General features: G+C 34.9%; 2 protein-coding genes and 1 long non-coding RNA gene across 4 annotated transcripts; all 3 read right to left on the bottom strand.

The window, feature by feature from the left end:
- Positions 1-6420: 6420 nt before the first annotated feature.
- On the bottom strand, positions 6421-7669 carry LOC133850999 (uncharacterized). Its single transcript, XR_009895722.1, has 2 exons — positions 7322-7669; positions 6421-7003 (listed from the first exon to the last, which is right to left on the bottom strand). It is a non-coding gene; the product is annotated as an uncharacterized LOC133850999 (long non-coding RNA).
- Positions 7670-9662: 1993 nt separating this feature from the next.
- LOC133852354 (E3 ubiquitin-protein ligase MIEL1-like) lies at positions 9663-16591 on the bottom strand. 2 transcript variants are annotated; one of them, XM_062289097.1, is made up of 13 exons: positions 16271-16591; positions 16076-16157; positions 15444-15531; positions 15269-15325; positions 15097-15129; positions 14912-14989; positions 14750-14793; positions 14595-14635; positions 13432-13514; positions 13262-13353; positions 13095-13164; positions 11362-11396; positions 9663-10125 (listed from the first exon to the last, which is right to left on the bottom strand). In XM_062289097.1, exons 2-13 carry the CDS (start codon positions 16141-16143, stop codon positions 10068-10070), a joined length of 747 nt encoding a protein of 248 aa, XP_062145081.1. In that variant the 5' UTR covers positions 16144-16157; positions 16271-16591; the 3' UTR covers positions 9663-10067. The 2 variants fall into 2 exon arrangements, with proteins under 2 accessions (XP_062145081.1, XP_062145080.1); XM_062289096.1 differs by having other exon boundaries at positions 11362-11400; positions 16271-16587.
- A 932-nt stretch (positions 16592-17523) lies between these two features.
- LOC133852507 (NAC domain-containing protein 101-like) lies at positions 17524-18666 on the bottom strand. The gene is made up of 2 exons (XM_062289275.1): positions 18241-18666; positions 17524-18108 (listed from the first exon to the last, which is right to left on the bottom strand). The coding sequence occupies exons 1-2, from the start codon at positions 18664-18666 to the stop codon at positions 17524-17526; spliced, it is 1011 nt and encodes a 336-aa protein (XP_062145259.1).
- Between the last annotated feature and the right edge of the window lie 1886 nt (positions 18667-20552).

Here is a 20552-nt window from a genome sequence, read left to right as displayed (position 1 = left end):
TTGTGATAGTCCGACTTTAAAGGCCTGCGTTCATTACTTGGAAAGTACCCTATCCAAGTACCCTACCGGCTAACATCTTGCTTTTATTAACTTGATTAAAAATGGGTGAAGGAAGTCGTGAACCGTAATTTTAATTTTTTTTTTTTAAAAAAATATATATATTTATAGTTTTGTGAGAGAGAAAATAAAGTTGTTTGTTAATAGTTTTAAAAATAAGTTTTATTTCTTTTAGAGAAATAGAAATAAGAGGAGAGATAGTTACCAAACAGGCCGATATTCCGATATTTAGGTTTGTGGGGGCTAACCTGCATAGCAAGAAAAGAAGTCAAATTGAACCATCAAAGTACTGTACGTATTATATATGCATGTATGGTTTCCATGTTGATATCAAAAGCATTGGGATGGGGTCCTCTTCACCACTGCAGGACATATTTGTCATCAAGTTTTGAATGCACAAATAATCTGTCAATTTTGGTGAGTCATTCCTTACGTTTGTTCCACTTGATTCCATGGCGGCAAGTGTGAACTCAGAAAAATCATGTGATTTAGACATGATATCACGTGAATCAACTTTCTTAGAAACCTCTTCAATCCACTAGCTACTACTCTTGTAATTAATTAGGATGAGGTTCCCTTCAAATTCACTGCTCAAATTGCTTGCAGATCATGTGAACTCAGAAAATTCATGTGATATAGACAGGATATCAACTCCCCTTGTATTATTCCACTTCCTAGAAACCTCTCCCCATTTAAGATCATTAATGGCTAAAATTGTTTTCTCTCCAACATAGTATTCCTAGGATGAGGATCTGTTCAAATTTGGTTGCTTGAATTGCTTGCAATTCGAGTAAACTCGGAAAATTCATGTGATATAGACAAGTGTTGATGGCGGGTTTTTTTACTCTCGGTCCACATGGCTCGACCTTAGAGACCAACTCAAACTGAATTAAGATTTTGAGCTAAAATTTCAATAAAAAATGGTCCGCAAGGTCTCCATCAACAACACTTATATTTTATTGGACTCGACGCCAATATGGTATTTTATTGGGCTCATGGCCTACAAGGGGATGGAGGTCAAAATCTAGGCGCCTGAAACGAACTGTACAATCACGACTGCCATAACAAGACATTAGTTATAGCTATAATTCATCAGTCGAGTGGGAAGGGGGAGAAGGAAGACATCGTAATTGGGTTTGATACGGGAGGTGTAACGCCCCCAAGCTGCTAAGGGTTAGGTTCGTCCATTTTCAAACACCAAGCCGCAAAGATTCATAAGGTCTACTAGGTAACCTAGCTAATATATTGAATTAAGTAAATTACTAGAAAATAATTTTAAAACTCAGAGCTTCAATAAATGCGGAAACGATTATTTCGAAAAGAGTAATAATTTTTAATACAATAATTGAAATGCAAAGGAACTGGATTTATTGTGCAAGTGCACTTATTAAGGTAACAGAAAAAAAAAAAAAAAAAAAAAAAAAAATCCTACTGATAGCCTAGATCCCATCCCGGCCGCCTAGGTCTCTTTGATCATATCCTGAAAACAAACAAAATAAGAGGTGAGCGAGAAATGCTCAGTAAGGTAACCCTCAACCATAAAACGGTTGAGTTAACTTCATTTTCTTTAAAACAATTATTAAAATACACTTGAAATCTAAATTTCTAGAATACAAATAAAAATTTGGCATTTTACTTAACACATAAAATTACTGGTTGATAAATAAATTTCTCATATATAGGGCCCATGTACACTATTACGCCATGTGTACTAGGATTGCGCGGTCTACTGTGACCTCAGGCAGGTAAACTGTGGCCACAGGCCCTACCCCGTCAGCTAATTAATTGAAGTGCACTTAGCATGACATAGGGATGGATCCGCTCTCTCTAAGTCTTTGGGCGGTTGCGCTTCCATCCAAGCAACGGTACCGAGCTTAAACTTTGTAAATCTCTGTGAATATCTATGGGGTCAAAATAATAGCCTCCTCCACACAAGTGCCTCATTTATAAAAATCTCATTCTCACAAATTATTCTTATTCCTTTGATAACTCTTGAGGCAACGTGTGGGAGGGTTTTTACTCTCATTTTCTCATTAATTTCAAAAAGCTGTAACTTCCCGTCTCGGGAACCAACTACACAATTTACAAATAACTAGAAAATCCTTTATAACCAAAGTTTCTTTTAAAATAGTGATTTCAAGATTAACATTTATACCGACAATTTTCATCTCAAAACTATTTTTTAAAACAGTCCTTCATGCATCAATATAATTTGAAATATAGAACAAGAGCAATTAATTGCAAATATGTTTAAAGAAAAAAAAGGATAAAGTAATATGACATAAAACAATTTGAAAAGGGGTAGAGGATCCCTTACTTCTCTGATTGCAATAAATCGCTGGACTATCTCGACCGCTAACTAGTCACCTGGATACAGGTTCCAACAAATTAATACTACATACTTGCCACTAGAATATATCCAGACACTACTACGGTTCGTCTTGCTAGCCTATTGAGAATGGATTTCTTAGGTATATTTAACGATATTACTCGAATCATACTTAAATCGTTAAATGAGTACTAATTCATTTTCTTTTACTGATATTAAAAAATACAGTTCAATAAAAGGCAATTGTCATAAGAAATATTCTCTATTATAGTCATAAAATTTGATAAATTCATGTATCACCAAACTTTACATATATTCAAAATAATTTATTAAAAAGGCCCCATAACTTTTAAAGCAATTAACAAGGACTTAAAAAACACACTTGGATAAAAGAAAACGTATTTATTTTTCTGTGGGGCAGAATTAGAATAACTAAAATCAAATACAGTTGTGTCAAGGGGGGTTTGTTATAAGGTCATTAGGGTAGAGGAGTAGAGGGAGAAAAATAATAGAAGTAATTTAGGACCTACAATAAAAAGATAGAAAAGAAAGCAACAAGTCGATAATATATATATATATATTTCCTAGAATAGCGTTTTGTGCTTGAGTACCCGACTTGATGGCCAGTAGGGCAAAGAAATTAGATAGGTTAGGAACGTTTTAAACAGGGGTTGTATTCTCAATGAATTGAAGTAGAAGAAAAAATTAAAATAAAGATTGAGAGGTTAGGTGTATAAAATAATATTTCTTGTGAATGAAAAGAGGTAAGAGACAAGGACAAAGGTGCTATGGTCCCACCATGTCCCCTAACAAAGAAAGAGAAGAGAGGAGATAAAACAAATAGTTAGAAAAAAAAAGGGCTGTACGTTTTCATATTCAAGAAGAAAGGTCAGAGTTCTACTTCATTGTTCTTTTGACATGAAATATAATAAAACACAAAAAAATATGTAGAGCAATTAGATGAAGAACAATAGGATAAAATAAAATAACTCACTTAGCATGTCGGTACATGCTACGATTCTATAGAAAGAGGAAGGGACTAAAGAAGAAGAGAAAGGTAAGAGACAATACGGTACCTTGTCTAAGGGTTGAAGGCTGCGTAAGTGAAAAGGGGCGCAGCTAGAAAACAGTGAGGAAGAGAAATAAGGCATCTGCTGAATTATATATGAGTAGGGTTTCGCTATTTGACGGCTAGGGTTTTAGGTATTAAAATAGGTCTTTTTTTCTTTTTTCTTTTTTCTTTTTTTTTTTTTTTTTTATGATAATAAACTTGAATAAAAATATAAAATCTGGTCCTTATATTTTAATATAAATATATAATATAAAAGTGGGACTTAAATTGATATACAAATCACTAAATTTAAAAGCAGGTATTTAATAAAATATAGAAGCAGTTATTTAATAAAACATAAATTAATATATATAAAATCAGGTGTTTCTTATTTCTGTCCAGTCATCCATTCTCATAGGTAGTAAAAGACCATTTTACCCTCAAAAGAGAGTTGGAGTTATTACAGGAAGCCCAATAACGTGCCTCCCCATCATTTAGGAAGAAGTCTAACCATAGTGGCTTTTTTGGCTAGCTCGAGAAAACATCAAAAGAGGAGAAATCTTGGTGCTAGCTCAACAGACTATGACAAGAATCAACACATACCTACGACGTGCCAACCATGATGAACCAAGTTCATGAGTTACATGATGGAGGAAACGAGAAGTTGTGGTTTGGAAGACATGGATGTTGTAACACTCGAAAATAAAACAGGAAATTTTAGAGGCCAAGAAACTAAAGAAAAATAAAATAAATTAATGCATGTTACGAGTAACAATAGGTTAGATACAGCGTACGTACCTCGTAAGTGTTAGATCAAAATAGTATGAAAAAGAAAAATGGGACTCAAACATGGAAGAAATTCGAAACTAAAAGGTTTCATTCGAACGAACTAAGTCTAGTTCGAACGAAACAACATCTCCCACATTTTCATGAGGACACATAGGAAAAATAAACAATCACGATCTAGTTCGAACAACATCACATCTTTCATGTGTCAATTGAAGATATGCGAGAAAAAGAACCAAACACACTCTCGTTCGAATTAAATGGCATCTTGTTCAAACGACATATCATTTACATGCGTCAATTGAGAAACACGTGGGAAAAGCAAACAAGCATAATCTCACTCGAACTAAATAGGATCTCGTTTTGAATGACATTGTATTTCCACATGTTAATCAACGTGTGAGGTTAGGCGAGCCGAGATGCTGACTTGACATGCATTTAATGAAATTTCATTCGAACAAACTTTAACTCGTTTGAACGAGATGAACAACAATCAAAAGTTGTCTATTTAAGGCAGTTCAACTCAATAAAACAAAAATCTATTTTGCTTCTCTTAGTCAAGTGAATCGAAAGAGGCTTGTAGGAGGTGATTCTTATTGTGTTCTTGAGAGATCATAAGTGAGAAAGTAAGGGGTATGTGCAAGGAAGGTGTGGGGAAGGAGGAGTCTCCATGAAAAGCTCCAGAGGGTGAGTTTTCACTTACATGTCTCCATGTACTCTAGTTGATGTGGTGATTTAGTTAATTGTTGTTATTGATTTCATTGTCATTTTGAGGTTCCATGAAATTGTAAGAAATTTTAACTGTGTTGAAAATGGGTTGTGATTTCAAAAGATAAAAATCAAAGAAATGGGGGTTTTGTTTAAGTGTTGTGAAAGATTTGAAGTAACATTGTGGTGTAGATATTAGAGTTTGAACTGTGTAGTTGTTGGGTTGATTTGGAAGTTTAGGGAAAAAGGGGAAAGGGGTTGAAATTAGGATTTTGAATAGAAGGATAATTTTTAACGTTAAAAATTGGTATTTTAAGACATGTATTTGGTTTAGGGTTTTTTAGGTTTTGTTCAAATGGGCCATACCTAGTTCAAACGAAGTGCTCCAGAACAGATGAGTTAGGGTTTTCAGAGGGAAAATGGCACCATTTAGGATTTGGCATGGGAACATTGTGTGACTTGGCACAATGAATAGATCCTAGGAAATCTGACACGGAGTTAGTATGCCACTCTTTTATACCTTGTAGATTGAGAAAATCAAAGTGTCATATTTTGGTAGAGTAATGCTAGAAATTATATTTTTATTTTATAATTATCTCACAATAATGACAATACTGATGTGACAATTCCAACCAACCCTTGAATTAGTCATTATTAAAAAAAAAAAAAAAAAAAATCTAAAAATCATTTGAGATTGACACGTCAACATTATAGGATAAAAATGTAGTATTTATAATTTCTCGTCCATTTTTTAAAATATTTTGATGACACTTTTGTAAATCGCATTGGTTTGGATGATTAAGTATAGTTTTACCAAAGCAAAAGGCAAAATTAAGGCAAAAGGCCAAAAATAAAAAAAAATAAAAAAATAAAAAATAAATAAAAAATAAAAGGCACGAAAATAAGTAAGCGGGATGGGTCCCATCCCATGAGCTAACAAGAGAAGAATGAGAATAAATTCTTGTTGTTGTAAGATATATATCTTTTGAGGCGCCGCTGAAAGTTGAGTTTGTGTTTGATGAATCTAATTCTTAAACTATACATTGCGTGGGAGAATAGAAATGTCAAAGCTGAAAGTGATAATTAGGGTTTTGAGGTTCAGAAAAATGACTAATAATAAAGTAAAATGTAGATTAAGGAGATATGAGCTCGTTTGGTAAATCGATTTCTGTTTTTGTTTCTAAGGACCGTTTTCGAGAACAAAAATAGAAAATAGTTTTATGTTGTTTTTTCGTTAAAATTGTATTTGGCAAACTATTTCTGAAAACAGTTTCTGGAAACAGAAAACAATGATTTATACGTTTGGATTATTGTTTTCAAAACAGTTTCCACTTAAAAAGAAAACTCTTCAGTGTTTTTAAAAACTGTATGGTCTCCAAAATAATGAGATCCAAGTTTAAATTGAATCAAGCTCAATTGCTTTTAACTAATTCAAATTCAATATGATTTCAAAAAAATAAATCAAATTCAATAAATCATCTTGAATCAGTAGGGTTTGAACAAATGTGCACAGGATATAAATTTCAATTACAATATTTTTGATATGTTACAGACCATAGCCACTAATAAACTGCCTGGAACAACACAGTCGTCCCAATCCACTACTTACACCCCCATATAAAATAACCTTTCAACCAGATGACAAACTGCAGCTAGTGCTTGCCGAAGCCAGGAATAGCTTACACAACAAAGCACTCGATCGGGCTAGTCCAAGCATGTAACAAAAATGTGCCAAGAAAACCAGATCGAATAGGTAAACCAATTAAAAGGTTCTGCAGTTTAACTGCTGTCTCAATCCATCGAGAACCTATTTAACAGTACTCTATGCTTTCCCACAAGGCTTTGGATGCCACAAGGAAAATTCTTGTTAGTAGTCACAGTATTGATTTTTTCTTTTATGGTTTCTTTTGGCGATGTCTTTGGGAATTCAAAAAATATTGGATCCATCTCTTCTTTCTTCCGCCCTTTTCGGATTTGGAAGGTTCAGCAGTTGATGAGGATGCAGGCTCCTGCTTCTTAGCCCCCAAGATGCCAAGGTACCAACTTAGCAACAAAAAGCATCGACTGTTTTCCTACAATATGATCAAAACAAAGATAAGATCACAAGAGGAAAAGACAGATTTTTTTTTTTTCTCTTTCTAAATTGAGCAGACAACCATTCCAACTAAATGATATATAACTACAACCTAGTTTTATTCTTTTCCGAGCTTGTAATTAAATAGACAAAATTTCTTTTCTTTCAAATTGTGCTCCTATACTTTTTAAAGAAGATGGCCAAAAAATATTACATTGACTCAAACCAGCCCGTAGCAGATACAATATCACATTGACTCAAAACATCCAAAACCCAAAGAATTAGAAATCGCCCAAAAGTACCATCGAAAACTTACAAAGAAGTTACCCAAACAAATGCACAGGCATCGAATCAAACAAGCAAACCCACAGAACTTGCGACCAAGTGCACTGAATGGAGCTGTTTTTGCAGGTTGGAGCCGCCACAAGAGAGGAGTTGATCATCGACACAATTTTTTTTCGATCCTCTGGAAGACAAGATGTTCGTCAATGGGTTCCTTAAAAACAGAACTGAAACTTGCAATCGACTCATAGGGTGGATGAAGGCAGATAGAGGGAGAGTAACGGCTCTGAAATGCACTTAGGGGGGTGATTTTTGTTTGAGCTTACAGGTGGGGAACGAATGCCAGCACGCTGAGCAGGATGAAGAAGGCTGAAGAAAATGGACCTGTGAGGTTTAGAACCACGGATCCCAGGTATTGTGTGGCACTATTCACTTAAGTTAGAAAAAGGTTCCACCCGTGTTTTGAGCGCTATTTCGCTGAAAACAAAAACCTGTTTTTGGAAACAACTTAAAGATGTTTCCATATTTCGTGTTTTTAATGTTTTTGTTTTCTTTAGTTTTTGTTTTTAAAACTGATAGCCAAACGCGCGGGGTATTTAGTAAAAACGGTTTTGTTGTTTTGGAAACAGAAAACCTGTTTCCAAAACAGCAACCAAACAGGCTCTATATTTCTCGGAGAGTCCAAGCTTGAAATTTTGCGCACGAGGTAAGTAATCGCTTGTGAGAACGCATAAATAATTTGTTTGTTAAGCATGATAATTTTCACTGTTACAAATGTGCGTCTTTAACGTACATCAAATCTCTTAAATCATATGCCGTGAGCCCTTGTATTTATGAGAAATTATTGATTTAAACTGCATTGTGAATTACGGTGTTTTATTCTTGTATGAAAATGTGTTTATGTAACCGGAAACAACGATAATATTTGTATGGCATGCCACCATGGGAAAAATAGGTGAAGTATCTAGGGCAAGTGCATACAAATTTATATGGACTTGAAGTCTTGAACCTATGGCCCAATTGTGAGTTGAGTGCATGTTTTAACTTGTATTCGAAGGTTATTGTGACTAGCGCAACCACCACAAGTGGGGTCACCATTGCAGAATTACTAGTTGTATGCCACCCGATGCATCAACCTGGTTGAGCAACTAGGGCCGGTTGGCTATGTACTACACCGAGGCACCGAAATTGTGCCATATGTCCATTGGATACACAAATTCTACTGTAAAGGGGATAAGTGCACATATAGGCTATATAGAGGATGGTTATAATATATATATTGTAAACTTCCTTGGCGTGACTTTTTTGTCTTTAACTGCTACATGATTTCCTATGTACAATACCTTAAATTGCTTGCTAAACACATTGTTTTTAACTGACAAAGGTTATCACGATATTTTTCTTAAATATAACTTGTGTATGAAACCATATTTAACTTTTATTACTGGCATAATTTGGTTCACTGCATGAACTAAGTTTCATTAGTAATTTACTTACTAAGTCGTAGACTTATATATGATTTCTACCTGTAGAACAACCTTACTTCATAGATTAATAGGTGATAATACTGAGAGAGAAGGTGAAAGGTATTCATTGGATTTCAAGGTCGTAGTACAAGGTCTTGTCGTGAAAGTTTATGTGTTCATCCTTGTAACTATCATAAATTCATAGATAAGGGCAAATTGTAAAGGTTAAATGTATTTCTAGAAGCTCTAGTATTGTACTAATGATGATAGTGGAAAAACGAAATAATACAAATTAAAAAGAGATACAAGGGTAAAATGGTAGTAAGCTCATATCACTTTTACCATTTCGTTACATATATTCTAATAGAGAAATGATCCTTACACTTATTTCTCACAACAGTCCCACAACAAGCTGACGTGGCTCGTAATATTTTATTATTTTTTTTGTTTTGTTTTGTTTTCTTTTTGTAAAAAAGTAACAAAATATTACCAGCCACGTCAACTTGTTGTGGGACTATTGTGAGAAATGAGTGTAGGGATCATTTCTCATTCTAATATGAGAAATGCTAGATGTACCAAATCTTTTACCAATAGATAGGTACCAAGATGATGTGGAGTTTATTCATTGGTATCTGTAGCATTTCTTTTTATTAATTGTTTTGATCATCTCTAATGAATAAGCTCTACATCATCTTGGTACCCATCTCTTGGTAAAAAATTTGGTACCCCTAGCATTTCTCTTCTAATATTATGGTAGTAACGATGGCAACTCAAGTTATTACCAGTTAATTCATTTGGGGGTGCCTTACTTATCATTACTAAGGAATCACAATTACTGGTGCTATTGAAGTTATGATTACTGCTGCAACTGAACATAATGACTAATGAACTACCAGATAATTCAAAACATCACAGACAAATATTTCTTTCACTAATTGCATATATTGGAGGACTAGTGTGAGGAAGCCTCTTGTTTTCAAGATCTCAAGAGTTGTGAAGTCTAAGAACCTGCAAATCTAAAGACTTGAAAATCTAAATTGCGTGAAGCCTCTTGTTCTCAACAAGCCTTTTATGGCCAATCCTCTTTAGCAAACTAGTCAATCACCAAGCAGAACATTCTCTTATGTAGTACCTTGCAAACAACAGAAGCCACTTGCTAAAGAGTAATTCTTCACTGAAACAATGTAGACCAATCAAAGTATAGAAAGTGTATTGTAGCCTAATCTGTCTTGTTTATTAACCAACGTTTTCATTGATTATCTGGTGCTGAAATCCTGCGAGTGTTGTATGAATTGCAATGAGTGCACTTGTGCCCTAAAATGTGAAAGCGAACTTTGCTTGTATTGTTGCAATCATTGCAGAGAATTGAAACCTGTAAAATACACATGAAACTCAGTTTAGCAGATCAAACTAGCCACTATAAGGATAAGATTATAGACTTCTGGTATGCTCCAGATCAGGAATGTAGAGGAACAGGGTAGGCAAATCCCATGAACGCATGATAACTGCTTAAAAATGCCATCTCTTTTAGAAAGACAAAGGATTATTGTCTCATAATAGGCATACGACAAATAACATTGACCAAACGCTCTCACTCAATACAATGCATGTATAATAATTTATGCTTTTAAACGGTCCTTAGACATCACATTAATGCAAGTCACTGGAATAATTCACCCGGATGAACTTTTGGATGGAGCTTCATGTATATACCTTCCAAGTGGCTACTTCTCTACTACAATAAATTATGAAATTTTGAAATGAAAAATAGAAAAAAAAAATGCAAAATCAGTCATTAGGGTTTTACTAAGTTGCAAATAGCTCCATGGGATACAGAAGGGACTGGAAATTTTCTTTAGCAAGCAAAATTAACAAATAGGTCATTGCACCCAACTTTTGTCCAAAATTCGAACAAAAAACCTTTAGAGTGCCACTTCAGCAGCAATAATATTGCGACATGAATCTCCTATAAAAAACTATAAATTATGTAATATAAATATAAAAAAAAAAATTGAAAAAAAAAAAAAAGAAACTAAAAAGCTTATGGGTGGTTTGGCCACCCCCAATTTCGACAAAGGGGGTGGCAATTTTTTTTTTTTAGATCTTTTCTTTTTGCATCTATATTTTTATATTTTACAATAAGAGACACATGTCAATATTATTGGTGCTGACATGGTGCTTTGACGATTTTCGTCCAAATTTCGAACGAAAGTTGGGTGTAAGAACCTATCTATTAATTTTGCTTACCACAAGAAGGTTTTAGTTACTTTTTGTACCTCATTAAACTATTTGCAACTTAGTGAAACCCTAGAGACTAATTTTATATTTTTTCCAAAAACAAAAAGGAAAATGACACCTTTCCTTAATAAATTACCACCCTCATATCACTTACCTCTATAAACTTTAATTCAGTGCAACTTGGACCCTACTTAGTCATGTCATAAATTTTTCTATACCACCACATTGGTTGGAAAAAAAACTTTACTATATGTTCCACATAGCAAAACTAATCGCATAACAAACTATTATAAATGATTTTAACAGGCATGAAGATTGCACGCCTAAAGTGAGCTTTACTATCATAGAAAAGCATGGATGAGGAAACTACCTCATACTGGTACACCTCGGGCATGGCAACAGCTTCTATCTAGCAAAGAAGATACATACTCATATTAGCACACATTCACTTCATAAAAAAAAGGCGCAGCCACACAAGCAGAATTATTATTATTATTATTTTAAATTTAGTATAAATAAACTATAATAAACTTCTCAACATTAACACACACATAAATGCATACAACATATGCACACCATACCCACACCATCCAGGGCTATCACCAGCAGAGTTGTAAGCAAGCCAAGCGGAAAAAAGGGCTATTTAGGCTGGACTTGTGAAAACTAATCGCATTTTGAATTCAAGGTAAGAAAATTAGTAGCATGTAGCTTATCTGCTAAAAGTCAAGCTCATCTCCTTAGATCAACATTCTAATCATTATAGGACTATTAATGGGATCTAAATCCCAAAACTTAAATGAGAGAGAAATGGAAATTAAGATACCACTCATGGCTCCTAACAATGAATCTATAAAGGCATGCCCCTTAGTTTCAACACTATCTCACTTGATGGACTTAAAGGAATGATCAAGCTCAGGCCAGTCCTATATCATTTTACCTCAGAAAACTCCAATTGGAGATTGGGGTAAGGAATTCCAGATATTCATACTCAATACAGAATCCAAAAATGTTGCCTTCGTACAGAAAAGGGATAACCCAACTCTAACGTGATTAGGGAAAAAAGATCTGGAAACCAAATCTGACAGTACACAGGCTGCAGTTCCTTCTTAACTGGTTATGGAAAAAACATTTGCAGCTAGCAGTTGTTCTCTGATGCATTTCCAAATAAATGCATTCTTTGGAGAATCTTTTTATATCTGCATTCTGGATCTTTTTATATCTGCATTCTGGATCATTTAGAGGAGCAAGTGTATCTTAGGGATATGGGCAGATCATTTTAAGCTATAGGTAAAATACAGTTAATGCTTTCTCTATCTGTTGCGTTTGTATTTTAATTTTTCTCTAGGTTTCCAAGAATGTAACTAGACAGCATCAGAATACCATTATATTCTCATAAGATTTGCAGCTTAACAGATTTCAGACACTGTCATGACAACCATTTGCAATGCTAATCATTCCAATTCAAAGTAATCAATGTCATCTAATTATTCACGAACAAATAGTACACAAGCTTGGAATACTTATTTAAGATACACACACTAATCTGAGATACAGAAAGTACCCCCTCATAATCTTTCGCAAGATTAGCAAGAGTGAAATTGCATGTCACAGATTGCTTATCCGAAAATATACCACTGAATAAATCTCAGAAACTTGGGACCATAACTGATCATTTATTCTCTAAAGCCTAATAGCTGAAAGCTGATAAACCGGGTCCTTGAAACTCGATACCTAAGATTAATGAAAAATGCAAAGAACTTAAAATCAAAATACTTAATAGCATGCCAATACATTTATACAAATCTTTCTTAAGAAAATACTTAACATCACAATGAAAACCGTGTACTAGTATATAACAACTCCTTCCACGAAACTAAGGAATGCTACTTCCATACAACATTGATTATAAGTGTCCTATATACAATTTCCTCCTTGGAATAGGCATGAAGAATCTAAACCATCTAAACTAAGAAAGTACCGATCACACTCAAATGTTGACCAATAAACATAAATTTGATGTACAACACTACAATACAAAAGGATAAAAATATGGAAACTTTTTTTTTTTTCGGTAATTAAATAATAAAAATAAAATCTCCATACCTCCTCATGTAACGATCTCCAGACACCCGACATATCAAATACTGTCTTGGAGCAGATGGGACAACGATACCTGGATTATAAATCCAATGCATATTACAATTTTTTTAAAAGCAAAATAACTTTTACATATCAAAAATTAATAATTTCAAAAGCAAGCTGAAGTTAACTGATTCTGTTCTGCCATAGCATGAAAGCAGTCCATGTGCATCGTGTGTCCACATTTCATAATTCTGGTGCCTTTAATCGAGTCAAAAAGATACTATCAGCAAAAAATCAAATTGTTAGAACATAACACTCTTTTACAATTTAAAGCGATTGCAACACTCAAAGCACCAACCTCATAACAAACAGGGCAGAAATTCTTCATGGAGTTCTCCACACATGAGTGATTATCATAAAGACTCGTTGAATAGCAACATCCTATGCTCAAGACCACAATAACAAAAAATTTATTTGAATATTAGCCAGAAAATAGCAGATCTGAATTAAGTTATAATATAAGCAAAGAGGGCGAAGGGGTCAATAATAAAAAATACAAACATTAGCTAAGACAACAAAGAAAATAAATTGAAAATAGAATTGGACATAAACATCTTCATATACATTAATAGGATGTTCAGGAAATAAGGATGCCAGCTCTTTCCAACACTTGAACAAAGTGCCACAACTTGAAAATTTGGCACATCGGTCCTCGAATATCTTAAAATAATAAGCCAATCTAGACATATCCAGTAACATGTTGGTAATGCTCTAATCCAAAGATTTATTTTCATTTATTATTTTAACCTCCTAATCTTCCCTCATTCATCTCTCTCATCCATCATCTATTTCAGCCCCAATCTCTCACCCCCTTAGCCTCCGAATCTGTTTGTACATCTCATACTCCTATGAGTTCTGATGGAAAAAGAAATAAAGATTTTCACGTGGTAGTGGCAATTCAATGAGTAAATCTTCCATCTAAAAACCTTCACGCAGAATACAACCCAACACTTTTACTTTACTTACCCTATAGGTTTCCCCAAATCTGTACTCTATTTGGCTGCCTAAAAGGTCATGCTCTAATCACTATGAGTTTCTTGTAACAAAAGGAGGACCCTCTTGACTACTGCTTCTGTGTATTTGAAATGACCATTCAACATAGTTTTCCTTTTTTAAACATCTGTGTTAAGTATTGTGGCATCACAATCCTCCACCAGTTGTGCATGACTTAAATCACTAGGATGATTGCCCCGTTTAATTATTTAATATTTTATTAGCTTCCAATAACATGGAAAGTAAAAGGATTCAAGAAATCAACAATAAGATTCTCTAACTTCAAACAAAATATGAGTGGAAATTGAAAACAACCCACAATATAATAATGTAATATTACTAAGAACAACCATAAACTGATATAAAGAAAAATGGAAGTACATATAACTGAAATGGAAACAAGCATATCAACACACTAAGTTAATAAACCAGTATATAAAAGCCAAGCAGAGTAAATAGGTTGCTTACCACACTTCTTACAGTGAAAGAATTTGTCCCGACCTCCAAGTCTGAAAACAAAAAATTAGATCACAAGAACAATTCAATTAACACTAGACATTTGTCCAGAGAACTGAAATCAGATCATAGCAAATGTGAAATATACACATGATCGGCTCACTTACCTACAAATGCCACATTCTTCGCAATGAAACTGGCCCTTCGTGGTCTGCATATATAGCCACATTATATAGCATTAAATGCTAAAAACTTAACACCATCCAAAAATCAATGAAGTTAGGTCTGCTTTGACTAAAAAGCTAATTGACCGAAAATAACAGTCTTACATCATCATCATAGAATTTGCAAATGTCACAATAGTATTCTCCCATGTTGACACCACAGTTAGAACAAACCTGAGCAACCTGCAACAAAGTGGGAAAAGCAAAATATCCCATTTACCCATTCGAGAAATAGAACAAGATTATACACAATAGAAGAAATACCGTCCAAGCTAGCCACAAAGCCAAACCTGCTGCTCGGCATTGCAAATCAAACATACGACCTAAAAAATCAAATTCCACAATCATTTCCATCAAAAGATCAACCCCATTACTATAACGTACAAAATATATGCGTATATAGACATGTAAATATGCTCATCGTGTATGTGAAAGAGAAAAAGAGACGGCACTTGAACATACTTGCTTAACATCTTGCCTGACCAGCCCATGACAGTCTTTCGGGTTGATCAGGGAGCTCTAAAATCATCAAATATAGTAAGAAAATTTCCATGAAATGCATTTAGAAAAATTATTCACCCCCATTAACAGGGATAGATACAAAACAAAACGCGCGCGGAGGGAGAGAGAGAGAGACCATGGCCTCGTTGTGGCAGTGGCGGCAGGGGAAGATCTGGTCGCAGCATGGGGCCCGAATCTTGCATCGTCTCCGATAATGCTCGCACCTTAACCAAAACAGACACAGAAGCAAACTTCCACAACATCAACAACCCCATTAAAATAAAAAACAGTATTCGGCTTAGGTGCTGTAAATTAAAAAACCTACGGGATTTCCTTAAGTTTTTTCCGTCCAGATTTAATTTCAAGATTTCTATAAAAAGAGCGAGAAGAATTAAACCCGAAACGTTTGAAAAATACTAAAAATTTCATGTACCACCTAAGCCAAATCCAACAAAGCCAAATTTTTTTCCACTTTTTCATATAAATTCTTTCTATTTTATATCACATCAATCACTTTCTATTTTCACACAACAAAAAAATTCTTACAAAGGGAAAGGGAGGGGATTACTAAACGGGGCCAGAGCACCAAAAAGCAAAACACGTGATAGGGTCTTGCTCGGTGGATTGATATCAACCAAATTGTCCTTGACATCTTAATGGTCTAGAGGGCAAGCTCTCTAAAATTATCAAGTGGGTAGGATCTAAAAAGAAAAAAAAAAAGCGTTTTGAAAGGACAAAGACAACAAAGGGTTAGATAAATTTTTTTACCCATGTTCCAATTTCCCAAAATCACTTGCTTTGGTCAGAGGCCGCGCAGTTGAGTCTTGTTGTTCCATTGATGGGGTCAAGCCTGAAATGTGCAAAATACTTTTTTGGTTGAATTTTGAAAGAGAAGAATTGAAATTGACTTTTGGTTGCCGACAAGTTGGAGAGATGGGTATATGATTCGGTTAGAGCACTCACAATCGTGGCGGTGAATCCAAATTTAGGAACCAAGCTAATTTTTTTTCACTTCCTATCCAAATTAACTCCACATTGCTGCTCTGTTTGGCCGATGGGTAGGTAGGGAGGTTGGACTTGATATTTTTGGGGGTGTTTTGCTTTCAGCCGAAGAGGGTGTTAAAGAAGGGTGGTTGGGTTTAATTTTTCTGGTCTCCTTCTTCTCTGTTTCGATGGAATTAGGGATTTGGGCAAATTTTGTGGTCGATGGGTTTGTGTTGTGTTTACAGGATTTGGATCATCTTTGAAAACGTGCTTATCACTATGAGATATCACCTTTTGCGGATTCAAGACGAAAATCTTTACCGCATTACCTATACGATAAGGCGGTCCTTTAACTACTTTTAAGATTGTTTTTTTAAAAAAAAGAAAAAGTTACCATGTAAATAAAGAAGATTAGATATTGTGTTTTAAAGTGGTATTATATCTTTATCACTTTTAAGTATTGGCATTTGTGTAGTTATTAGCCGTTATCATCCGCTATAGTTGAACACTATTACTCACGTTATATTTGCTATTCATTTTGTCCAAAAAAACCAAAACAACGTTGAATAATGATTTTTGTTATTCGCATTCGCGTATGCGGCTAGAGGATAATGAATATGTGCAGATAGAGGATGTGGGCAGTTATCATCCGCTATAGTTGAACACTATTACTCACGTTATATTTGCTATTCATTTTGTCCAAAAAAACCAAAACAACGTTGAATAATGATTTTTGTTATTCGCATTCGCGTATGCGGCTAGAGGATAATGAATATGTGCGGATAGAGGATGTGTGCAGTTATTATCCGCTCGCGATTTCACCTCTAATTTGGATTAGGTCCCGTAGAAAATTTACTTTGAAAACCGGATAATTAAACTAATCCATAAAAGTTATCAAATAAAATAACCGTAAAATTTGTGAGCATTATGAATAATTTTAAGGGAAAGTATATATGTCCTCTTAAATTATTATTAGATTTTTAATGTCTTTTCAAATTATCAATTGTGTTAATATTCCTCTAAATTACAAAAAAATTATTAATGTCTTTCTAATGAAAAAAATACCCTTCACAAAAAAATAAATAAATAAATTCTAAAAAAAAAAAAAACTTATATGGCCGAACCACCCCTAGAGATAATATTGACTGGGACTGGGACTTTGATACTCTTTCAATATTTACACACGAAAAAGAAAAAGAAAAAGAAAAATATAAAACAAAACAAAAAGCCTCTCATTTATATAATAATTTGCAATTCTCAAGATAATAGGCATCATTGGGCAACATCTGAATCATCTGATCATCAATCTTTGTCTCCTCCATAACGGGTGCTTGACCTCCCGTTAACTCCTTAGCGAATGCTTTTGCCCAGTCAGTGTGGTCATCGTCAACAGCACAATTTGGGTCCAATATTCCTGGAATTGTAGGAAATTCTCCAGTGGGAGGTTCCGGTGAATCGAGTTGTTTCTCCACCGGCGTAGTTCCGATAATATTGGGTTTGTCGTCATCAGAGTCAGACAAGTCAATAATTATATAATGATCTCCATTAATTGGCAACCTAGTATTATCATCAGGATTTGTTGTTGTTGTTGTCGTCGTCAGTACTGTTGCTGGTATGCCGCCATTGTTGTTGTTTTCTTCCCTTTGGAGCTTTGTCGTCGTCTTTGATTTGTTGCAAATATGCAGCTGAGGTTCAGAATCCCTACTTTCATCATCGTTCACTTTTATGATCTCTTGGTTTTCTTCTTGTCCAAGTTTCCTCTTCTTTTCTGATATTCCATCCATCTTTTTAATTCGACAAAGCACATAATTTTGAAACTGCATGCAGCCGATAATTAAATTCCTAACTCAGAGACTGTTAATCTTTACGTAATTAAGAATATTCAAACAAGATATAATAGTAGAAATTAAAAATCAAGAATATTCAAGAAATAGTTTAATATTGCTTACTTTTGCATGGATGAGCGTGGAGGCATCAAGGCTATACTCGTACATGATCCACCGCCCTTCATGCACCGTCCTACTCTCATACCGAAACCTTTTTCTCATTCCAACAAGCCTCGTCGTAGTCCCCTCATCGCTCTCGTTGCCGTATATCTTGATGCCGGTGTCCTCCCCTTTCCACGCACCTGTTCCGACCGTCCGGTCCAGACGTGAGCCGTTGAGAGTCTTCTTCTTCACCTTTGTGAAGACATAAAGTTCTTTTTGGTTGGCACCGCTGCCGGTGCCATTGTTGCATGCCTCCCATATCTCCCAAGGCTCTTTTTCACCGTATAAGTTGCATTCAGGGATGCCATTGTCTGATTCTCCGGTTGCCTTGTTGTAAAGATTATGAAGGAGTGTTTCTATTTCTGGGGGTTTGAGCTTTATGCCCATGGCGGAAATATAATTAATTAGAAACTATAATTATGTTAATTATTCCGTGAGAAGCTATGAGGATTGAGGCCTCCTATTTATATTTAATTCGGTGTTGGTGTGTAAATTAAAGTGTTGGTCTACTCCTTCCTTTACTAGGACTTGATCTCCATCTTTTACTAGAACTTAATCTTAGGTTCTGGCCCAATCAGTTCACGCCACATCAGCGTGAATTTCTGTTTAAGAAACAAAAAAAAAAATTATTGAAAAAGGACTCTTCCACTTATTAATTATTATTCTTGTCAATCAAGAATTGTAAGACAAACTTGAAAAGTAATTATAACACAAAAGAGAAAGGAACTGTGTAGACAGCCAAACAACTACATTCTAATTATGAAATTACATTTCTCAATTGATCAGTCCAATGTTTGCTGTAAATTCACCAAACAACGTAGTCAAGTCAAATTTATGTACCAAGAATATTGAAATTGAGTAATGTTTCTTGCACAATTCTTATACAACTTTAACAACTGTTTTTTAAGATCAATCAAGAATTGTAAGACAAACTTGAAAAGTAATTATAACACAAAAGAGAAAGGGAACCGCGTAGACAGTCAAGCAACTACATTATAATTATGGAATTACATTTCTCAATTGATCAGTCCAGTGTTTGCTGTAAATTCACCAAACAACGTAGTCAAGTCAAATTTATGTACCAAGAATATTGAAATTGAGTAATATTTGTTGCATAATTCTTATATAACTTTAACAACTTTTTTTAAACTTCAACAAATATTGAATATTTAGAACCCACGTATAGAAAAATAAATTCCATTATTGACCATAACAAAAAAAAAAAAAAATAGTTAGAGTCGTATAAAAATTGTGTAAGAAACATTAATTACTCATTGAATTAGAATATCCTTAAATAGTTAATATTGCTTACTTTTGCATGGATGAGCGTTGAGGCATCAAGGCTATATACTCTACATGATCCACCGCCTTATATGCACCGTCCTACTCTCTTACCGAAACCTTTTTCTTATTCCAACAAGCCTCGCCGTAGTCCCTTCATCGCTCTCGTTGCCGTATATCTTGACGCCGATGTCCTCCCCTTTCCACACACCCTTTCCGACCGTCCGGTCCAGACGTGAGACGTTGACGGTCTTCTTCTTCATCTTTGTGATGACGTAAAGTTATTTTTGGTTGGTGCCGGTGCCGGTGCCGTCGTTGCATGCCTCCCATATCTCCCAAGGCTCTTTTCCGTCGTATATGTTGCATTCAGGGATGCCATTGTCTGATCATCCGGTTGCTTTGTTGTAAAGATTATGGAGGAGTATTTCTAGTTCCATGCGTTTGAGCTTTATGCCCATGGAGGAAATATAATTAGAAACAATAATTATGTTTATTCTGTGAGAAGTTATGAGGATTCGCTTATGGGAATCGGACGGTATATGATTCGGGTTTTTCACTTGAAGCTAGGCTGTCTACAATTATTAAAGATGGAGAATGGTATTGGCCGTATGCTCAGTCTAACAACTCTGTGGAGATCCAAAGTAGAATTCCAAAAGTTGCTTTAGGTGGTTCTGATTAGGTGGTTCTGCAGCAACTTGGAAGCAGTTGAGGGTGAAAAAGCCTATCGTAGAGTGGTGGAAACTAGTATGGTTTTCTCTTTCTATTCCTTGGCACTCTTTCTTCCTCTGGTTGGTATTCCGTGATGCCATTGGAACAAAGTACAGAATATGTAAATGGTATTCCGTTAAGCACCAACTGTTTATTTTGTCATGGTTTTCGATCAGGAGAGCCGGTATCATTTATTCTTCCAATGCAGCTTTAGTAGAAGGATTTGGAGAGCTCTTATGGCTAAGTGTTCTTATCATAATCCTCCTATTGATTGGGAGAGTGTC

The sequence above is a fragment of the Alnus glutinosa genome, chromosome 12 (genome assembly GCF_958979055.1).
Source record: "Alnus glutinosa chromosome 12, dhAlnGlut1.1, whole genome shotgun sequence".
NCBI lineage: Eukaryota > Viridiplantae > Streptophyta > Magnoliopsida > Fagales > Betulaceae > Alnus > Alnus glutinosa.
The sequence above is the reverse complement of the archived record's forward strand: the minus strand, read 5'-3'. Positions and strand labels throughout refer to the sequence as shown.